The 9,511-nt window shown below is 40.5% G+C and overlaps 1 protein-coding gene across 1 annotated transcript in view; it reads right to left on the reverse strand.

The window, feature by feature from the left end:
• LOC308080958 (eIF5-mimic protein 2-A) overlaps positions 1 to 9,511 on the reverse strand; it is a 29,002-nt gene that overhangs the window by 16,653 nt on the left and 2,838 nt on the right. The window contains exons 2-5 of the mRNA XM_080423099.1: positions 6,747 to 6,820; positions 4,380 to 4,556; positions 1,715 to 1,809; positions 137 to 202 (exon numbers count right to left, since the gene is read on the reverse strand). Of these exons, the coding sequence (XP_080279225.1) occupies positions 137 to 202; positions 1,715 to 1,809; positions 4,380 to 4,556; positions 6,747 to 6,810 (402 nt within the window). The 5' untranslated portion in view covers positions 6,811 to 6,820. The remainder of the gene's footprint in view (positions 1 to 136; positions 203 to 1,714; positions 1,810 to 4,379; positions 4,557 to 6,746; positions 6,821 to 9,511) is intronic.

Genomic DNA, 9,511 nt, shown 5'->3' on the forward strand with positions numbered 1-9,511 from the left:
ACAGACACACATCATCATAACACACAGACAGACAGACATGACATCATCATAACACACAGACAGACAGACACACATCATCATAAAACACAGACAGACAGACACACATCATCATAACACACAGACAGACAGACGTCACCTTCTTTATCTCCTCCTCAAATCCTTTCTCCAGGTACTTGTAACGCCTGATCAGTTTGTTAAAAACCTACAAGACAAAACACACGTTACATAAAGAAACCAACGTTACTCCCTACAAAACAACACACACACACACACACACACACAGAAGTGGCTCTTATGAGCTCCGGAAAAACTACAAGCTCACAAAGTGTTCCTTCCCACTAGAAAAAACATTTAACGACTATTTAACTCTACTACGGCCGGGCGTGAAGATAATAATTTATAACAAATAATAAGAAAATAAATAAACTTGTGAGGACTTTAACTGATTCACTGCCAATCACGTAGATCTACGCGAACTTTTTTTTTTCTAATTTAACCCAAAGACCAAGGAGATATGATTTGTAGAAGATCTAGACTCCTATCCACTTCCTTGTTAACTTAAAAATTCTGTATCTCGGCTCCTGAGTAAATTTTTATTTTCAATGAAAAATCTCTGGCACTGGTTAAAAAAATATGAAAATACCTCTGGCAGTTAATGGGTTAAGGAGGGCCTTTCAGGCAAGCCGCAAGTGGAGCCTGCGGTACCACCACGGCCCAAAGGAACCATCACAAAGAATGAAATGTTTGGAGCGGGGAGAGTCTGGTGCAACACTAAGGTCCTGGACCTGGTGAGACGGAGGAGGAGCCCGGCCAGGAGACCATCCACAGAGCCTAGTCCCTCCACGAGCCAGAGCCTCTCCTCTCCCCCGGTCCCGGCAGAGTAGTTCCGGTGAAGCGGACTGAATGGCCGTGTCTTTCCCTCAGAGGACTGACCGTGGGTAGCTACTGGGACATAAGTCTGTCTTTCCCTCAGAGGACTGACCGTGGGTAGCTACTGGGACGTAAGTCTGTCTTTCCCTCAGAGGACTGACCGTGGGTAACTACTGGGACGTAAGTCTGTCTTTCCCTCAGAGGACTGACCGTGGGTAACTACTGGGACGTAAGTCTGTCTTTCCCTCAGAGGACTGACCGTGGGTAACTACTGGGACGTAAGTCTGTCTTTCCCTCAGAGGACTGACCGTGGGTAGCTACTGGGACGTAAGTCTGTCTTTCCCTCAGAGGACTGACCGTGGGTAGCTACTGGGACGTAAGTCTGTCTTTCCCTCAGAGGACTGACCGTGGGTAGCTACTGGGACGTAAGTCTGTCTTTCCCTCAGAGGACTGACCGTGGGTAACTACTGGGACGTAAGTCTGTCTTTCCCTCAGAGGACTGACCGTGGGTAACTACTGGGACATAAGTCTGTCTTTCCCTAAGAGGACTGACCGTGGGTATCTACTGGGACGTAAGTCTGTCTTTCCCTCAGAGGACTGACCGTGGGTAACTACTGGGACATAAGTCTGTCTTTCCCTAAGAGTACTGACCGTGGGTATCTACTGGGACGTAAGTCGGGGCTTGATCAACCCCGGCTGGGTCACCTGGGAGAGGGTGTGTGTTGTTGCGAGACCCTAAACACCTGATGACCCCCAGGCAACAACACAGATGATACGTCCCAGGTGCATCCATGTGATGTTGATCTTTTATTTATTGATAATAATAATACATTTAAACATGTACCTGAGCATAAGCTTGCATTGTCTCTAGGTCTTCTTGTGCCGTGAAGAGGCAGAACTCGGTGCGGGTCATGTCATCAGACAGAGTTCCACCTGGAGCTGTAGACACACACACACACACACACACACACGTTTGCATTACTATACTGTGAGGACATCACAATTTTAGGACGGCATTGAAAATACCTGGAAATAGCAAAGAGGAAATTAGTCAAAACAGAAATGAGTCAAAACATTGTAGATCTGCAAGAGTAGAACGGACATGTATCAGTGAGAGACATTAACTGAGTATAAAACACACAATTGTAAACCAATCATTAAAAATATTTTTTCCAACAATAAAACTAAAGCTTTTTCTGGTGAGGTCTATTTCTCATATTCTACTATATACATGTGTGGTGACATTTAGTCCTCACAAACATAGTAACACAACACACACACACACAAGGGTCAGATGACTAGCACCAACATAAAATGTGACAACTGCTCCCCCTGCTGACATTAATGTGTCACAGCATGAAGAACCCTTGACTGTTCAGGTTCCTCAGCAGCCAGCTGTTTACTTTGTTATATCTTTATATACAAGTGTTATGATGTCAACACACACACTTATATCTTTATATATAAGTGTTATGATGTCAACACACACACACACACACACTTATATCTTTATATATAAGTGTTATGATGTCAACACACACACACACACACACACTTATATCTTTATATATAAGTGTTATGATGTCAACACACACACACACACAGTTAGGTGGACAAAACAGTTACTTTTCAGGAAATGTAAAGAAGAACCATGTAGTTATTATTTAGTCACAAGCTCTCGTTAATACTTTATATTGGTTGAATATTTATAAAACCCACGGACACTTAAAACCCTTTCAACCTGGCCTTCCTCTTTTGGACACATTTTAGGTACAAATATAAAATAAATCCTAAAATTAAATGGCTCACGGCCCGTCACCAACAAGTTGTGACCTAGTAGATCTGCCGTTTTGGCCGGAGTCCTCACGAATGGATCTAAAAGTGGACCATGTCACTCCACTAGAGAAGCGCGGATGGGTTTTTTTGTGACCCAAATCCGCGTTTACAAGTTCATTATCCATCCGCGGTAATTATATCATCCTATTTATAGATCCGCACCAAATAATTGTTATTTTCCTGACGTTAGTTTTCTTATAAACAATGTTACTCACCACTGTCGCGATGTAGTGACTGTATACAATCCATATCCATGGTAACAACAAGCGCACGTCTTCATTCACTTACTTTGGCTTTCAACCACTTTGTTGCCATGTCGGCTTTTTATAAGCGACTTTTGGGCTTGTTTGGCACTCGTTTTGGGCTTGTTTTCATAGACCTGGCTGCTTATTTCTCTCGCAACACCGGCTGCCTGCAAAGCAACGTGTAGTAAGCGGCTAATTTGTGCCTGGTGTAAAATGACATAATATTAAAATACTACAAACGCACACACGGTGAAATTTCGTGCTTTTTAAAAGCTATTAATTATTATCATTAATTTAATTCCCGCATTATTTCACCTGCGGTTTAACCAATATTAATTAATAATTATATTTGATTGACCCAAATCCACCCAAACTGCGGGTAAAACCACGATCCGCACATCTCTACAGTTCTTAGATCTTTACACCGGCTCCCCGTCAGTAAAATAGTTCATTTAGAATGAACCATCCCAGAGCCTCTCAGGTCATCTGGGACAGGGTCTGCTCTCTGTCCCCAGAACAGTGGTTCTCATAGTGGGGACCGGGGACCCCCAGGGGTCCTTGTGGGGGGGGGGGGGGGTATACAGGGGGTCCAGAGCAAAAGCTGTTAGCATATCATTTTAAACCACTTTATCCATTTATATGTTGGCTGTTCAAAAATAGCAGATCTACAAGCGCTGTAAGCTTGTACATCTGATATTTTTGGCATTTTTTTAACATAAATCTTCCCTTCCGGGGGTATCTGGCACAGACCATTTTCAGATGGGGGTCCGCGGCTAAATATATATCAATGTGGGGGTCCTTGACATGAAGAGGTTTGAGAACCACTGATCTAGAATCACAACTAAACCGTTTGTATTTGTTCCACATAATCTGGAACAAACTCCTAGAAACCTGCAGCTCTGCTACGACTCTGTACTTTGAACACATTAGAACCAGGAACATGTCTGTGTAACCACTTTAACCATTATACTTGTACTTTTTGGCTATTCAAAAATAGCAGATCTACCAGCTCACAGCGAGGCACTCGGTGCCGCGCTGTGAGCTGGTAGATCTGCTATTATTTTGAAAACTAACTCGTGAAAATGTGTGCAAATCTTTGAACGTATACGTTTTTTTCTGAGAAGGAGAGGCCATTTCTTTTTAACGTGGTGGAAGCGAGCCGTTTTCGATCGGCGATCACTCTGCAATGGAGGATCGTTAGAAATATTATTGTTCCAGGTGTTAGTCGGGACCCTCCGCCGTCTCGCACGCACGCTTTGTTTACATGCACTTCCGCGTCTGGGCTTCTACAGCACGAAACGTATCAACGTAAGTGGGTGAAGAATAGCAGGCACTGAACGTATAATATTAGAATAAACCTCTGGCACCCAATGTGTTAAACACAGCCTAGGAAACAGGTGAACAGCACAAGTGTCTCTACCCACTTACCCAGCATTCCACCGGCCACCAGGATGTCAAACAGTGTCTCAGCATAGCGACGGTAGTCGAGCTTGGCGCCAGAGGCATCGAGGAACTTAGCGACCGCTTCCAAATCAGAGCCAGTTTGATTCAAGCCTTGTACGATACTTTCTTGAAACTGAGTAGGGTCAAATCTCTCTTTTTCATCTGGGGAAGAGAGAGAACACACAGAGACAGGATCCAGTGAGTTCACCATTCATTCATTTCTCCTACTTTGGTACGTTTACATATATTCAGTCATGCAAAAACTCATTTATCTGAACCTGAGCAACACTAATGAGACACTTGTACGTCTGATCTCATCTCAAAACAAGGACCGAGTCAGATTTGCTTCTGATGCACGGTTTGTATTCTTTTAATAAATCCAGCCAACAAACTTAAAGGGCAAGACCACTGTGATTGAGGTCTGGGTTGAGTAGTTACCTTGTCATGATGTAACTCCAAAGGTGGACAAGAAATATTAAATAATTGCTCCATTGATTAGAAATTGATCATTCAAAATATGCTCCTCATTGACTTACATTGTACGGTAAAACAGCTCTCAAAGTCACTCTTTTAGCATGTAAACGAACGTGAACAAAGTTGATGACAATATAGCTATTAGATCACAAACCCCAGTACTGTTTTTTTTTTTTATGAAAATGTCAACTTACTGTTGATTTTGCTATTTTTATTAGAAAGAAAACACGGACTGGATCGGCGGATCCGGATCTTCAAATAGTAAAATCATCAGGAAGTTAACATTTTTATTAAAAAAACAAACAGTAGTGGGTTTGGTGATATTGTATGAATCAGCCTCGTTTGTGTTCGTTTACATGCTACAAGAGTGACTTTGAGAGCTGTTTCAGCGCATAATGTAAGTCAATGAGGAGCATATTTTGAATGATCAATTTTGGAGCAATTATTTTTGATTTCTTGTTCACCTTTGGAGTTCCATCGTGGCAAGGAAACTACACAACCCAAACCTCTACCACAGTGGTCTTGCCCTTTAAATGTGGATGAAACCCCAGGTTGATTTTGGAGCTTTGTTTTCCAGTCAGATTAAATATCTTTAAATCTGCTGTAAGTGTTTAACCTGAACTGAAAAAACTAACTAAACAACATCATCCTGTGAGGGTTTCACTGTAAGTTATGTTCAGACACAGAGAGCAGTTGACAGAGAAGTTAGTATTTAGCCATGCATCTAACGCATCTGTGTAACTTTAACATTTATTTGGCTATTTAAAAAAATAGCAGATCTACAAACTCGTAGATCTGCCATTTTTCCTGCTAAAAATCCTGTACATATAGTGCAAATCTTTGAATATATATATATTTTTTGTAACTCAAATGTTTGCTTCTAGAGGTCCCTGGAACAAAACATTTTGAGATGGGGGTCCACTGCCAATACGTATTTGGCCGCGGACCCCCATAATATGTGGAAAATATGTTTACACAAATCTTCCACGATTAAAAGAAAAATAGCAGATCTACAAGCTCATAGTGCGGCACTCGGTGCCGTGCTATGAGCTTGTAGATCTGCTATTTTCTAAATAGCCAAAATAATTCTTAAAATGACACAGATGCGTTGCTGGTCTTAATGGGTTAAATCAGTAGTATTTAGCCTAAAGGTGTATTTTTAATATGAAAACAACATTGCTCAACATGTAGATGAGCAGCTGTACAGGAATGCATGTGAATAACACTGATGTACTGACATGAACTACTGACATGTACTGACAGGAGGCTATCAGGATAGAGTGGGAACACACACAGTACAAACAGAGATAAATACAGGGTTCCCACACATTTTTACCAATGAATTTCCAAAACTTTTCCAAAACTTTTCCAGAATATTTAACCCAATTTCCAGGCCTATATAACAACCATTCAGTGCAATAATGAGTCTCTTACTCCTACATGCAATGCCCAAAGACAGGCAGTGTAGCAAAAATAAAGCATACAATATAAATATAGAACTGTATAATACAATTCTAAATTGTGTGCCAAATTTACTAACTAACTACGCATCGCACTGCAGCAGCTTGTAGATCAATTTTTTTCTCCTCACATCCGGTATGCATTAGGCTGCAATCACGTAGCCCGTTCGGCGAAAAACTACTTATTTCGTTACATATTTCGTGTAATGTTATACATGTTTTGGAAATAGTGTTTTATCAACAAAATCAATAGCCAGAAACAATGCATAGCCAAATATTTTTCCAGGACCCTTGATACATTTCAAACCTTTTCCAGGACTGGAAGGTTTTTTCTAATTTCAAAATATTTCCAGGAATTTCATGACCGTGGGGACCCTGTACATAAACACACACACACACACACACACAGATCACAAACCTCTTTTCCTCGTTTTGAAACGCTGGCCGGTTAGCGTTGGCTTTTGCTGCTTTTGATTATTCATAAAAGACACCCTGGAAAAGAAAGAAAAAAACAGTCCATTAACATTCACTATGTGTGGTATCTAACAGTTAGTATATGTGGTATCTATCTAACTATCTAACAGTTAGTATGTGTGGTATCTAACAGTTAGTATGTGTGGTATCTAACAGTTAGTATATGTGGTATCTAACTATCTAACAGTTAATATATGTTATTACACAAACACCTCGGTTGAACGCTGCATTCTGATAGGCTCTATGCCAGTGGTTCTCAAACTTTTTCGCCGGGGACAACGGGGGTCTTGATAGAGAAAGGGGGAATCACTGTGCCTCTGAGCACTCAGGGGTGGAGGGTTAGATGACTGTCTGGGACAAACATTCGGCGAATGAAATAGCCGATCTACAAGCCCACGTGACTCGTGAGCTTGTAGATCGGCTATTTTTGGGGGTATAGACTACAGAGGGAAGGGAATAAAGCAGGGACACTGGTCATCAAAGTACATAGATGGGCTATAATCAAAGCTTCCTCGACAACGCAACTACAATCTAACATCTTCCAGAATGTAATCTCTGAGATGACTTAGTTATTTATATATTTTATGTCTTTGTAATGTGATTACGTGGTCCCAGTGGCCAGTGGGACCAAAATTGTACTTAAAGGTATCATGACATTCATTTTCACTTTTTTTATTTTCAATGTTTTATTTGGGGTTTTATGACCTCAATTACACCCAAAAAACCTGAACTTAGAACATTCAGTGGATTTTCTGTGGTCTGGGGTTTTCTGAATAATTAGGCTGAAAAGTAATCTGAGCTTGGCCCTTCAACAGTGAGGTCACAGTCGATTAATCCCGCCCACTCTCCTCCTCGCCCCTCCCCTCCCCTATCCTTTCCTTTGGGGGGGGCGGAGCAGAGGCGATGATTGACAGGCAAAATCCCTCACCAGCGACACCCGCAGGCAAAGATTTATTTTTCATTGCAGTTGAAAAGGCTTTAGAAATGTGAGAGAAAAACACCTGCCATGGATCACTGGAATGGAATTTTCACTTAAAACTTTTTGTACACTTTTGAAGGACCAGGACAAAGACTTTGAATGTGGTGTAAAAGTGAATGTCATTAAACCTTTAAGTACAGTAGTTAGTTACTTTGCACCACTACCAGTGACAGTCAGACACTAGGTCTAGCTTGCTGCTGGCCAGCAGCTCAGTGTGAAAGCTGTAATTTTGTTCCTACAATAAGCAGCCAGAGGACCATCAGGGCCCATTTTGTCTCTACTTTAACAACTTCTTCACTCAAACAACAACTTTAAAAACTTGTGGTGGACGATTCACACAGATTTAAAAAGAATAAGCCAGTGCTACAGCGTAGCCAAGTTAGCATTCAGTACATCTGCTTGTAGATCTGCTCATTTAAAATTAGAAGAAATATTGGAAAATTACATATTTGTGATGTTTTTTGAAACATTTTAACCCATTAAGACAGGGTACGCATTAGTGTAATTTTTTTTTATTTCTTTGGGCTATTCAAAAGTAGCACATCTACAAGCTCATAGCTAGAGTTGCACCGATACCGATACCGTATCGGTATCGGCTACCGATACCGATATATTTTTTTTTGTGTTCAATACAATTTTAAGAAGCAGCTAATATGCACATTGTTTTAATTTATTATTTGTAGGTATTTTCTTTTGGTGATAGATCATAGTGTATTTGTTTTTTTTCTACTGTTATTGTACTTTAAAATATTCAGTAATAAATGTCTTTATTGAAAGGTAATGCATTTTTTTGTATTTAAAGTTTTGCTCGGATATCGGCATATATATCGGATATCGAAAAATATTCCTAATTGATATATCGGAATTGAAAAAAACCTGTATCGGTGCATCTCTACTCATAGCGTGGCACCGAGTGCCGTGCTACGAGCATGTAGATCTGCTAATTTTTTTTTGTTAAATAATTTTTTTGGCAAATCTTTGAATATATATATTTAAAGCGAACTACATATTTTGAGTTGGGGTCCACGGCCAAATACATATCATTTTGGGGGGTCCTTAGAACCACTGATATTATAGCAACATAAGTTTTGTCAAAAACCTGTCAGGATTTAGAAGACATTTGTAGAATCCCCTAGAAGCAAAGATTTGAGTTACAAATGTTTGCTTTTGTAAAAAAATATATATATATACATATATATTCAAAGATTTGCACACATTTTAAACATGTGCGCTATGAGCTTGTAGATCTGCTATTTTTGAATAGCCAAAGAAATAAAAAAAGTGTCAGATTCTTTCCTGGTCTAAATGCGTTAAACCATTGGTTCTCAAAGTGGGGGTCCGGGGACCCCCAGGGGTACTTGAGGGGGGTCCCCCAGCCAAATGTGTAAATATAGCATCAGAATAATTATGACCTTTTAGACTTTGGCTATTCAAAAATAGCAGATCTACAGTGCCGCGCTACGAGCTTGTAGATCTGCTATTTTTGAAAGATCTTGAAATTTGTGCAAATCTTGCATATATATTTTTTAAACGAACATTTGTAACTCAAATCTTTGCTTCTGGGGGGTCCTGGGACAACATATTTTTTAGATTGGGGTCCGCGGCCAAATACATATTTTGGGGGTCCTTGACATGAAAAAGTTTGAGCACAACACACACATTTTGTAATAGGGGTCCCTGGCACAAAATAACGTCAAATGAAGGCCAATTATGACTAATGTGGGGGTCCT

The sequence above is a fragment of the Gymnoscopelus braueri genome (genome assembly GCF_963280865.1).
Source record: "Gymnoscopelus braueri genome assembly, chromosome: 24".
In the NCBI taxonomy this organism is placed as follows: Eukaryota; Metazoa; Chordata; class Actinopteri; order Myctophiformes; family Myctophidae; genus Gymnoscopelus; species Gymnoscopelus braueri.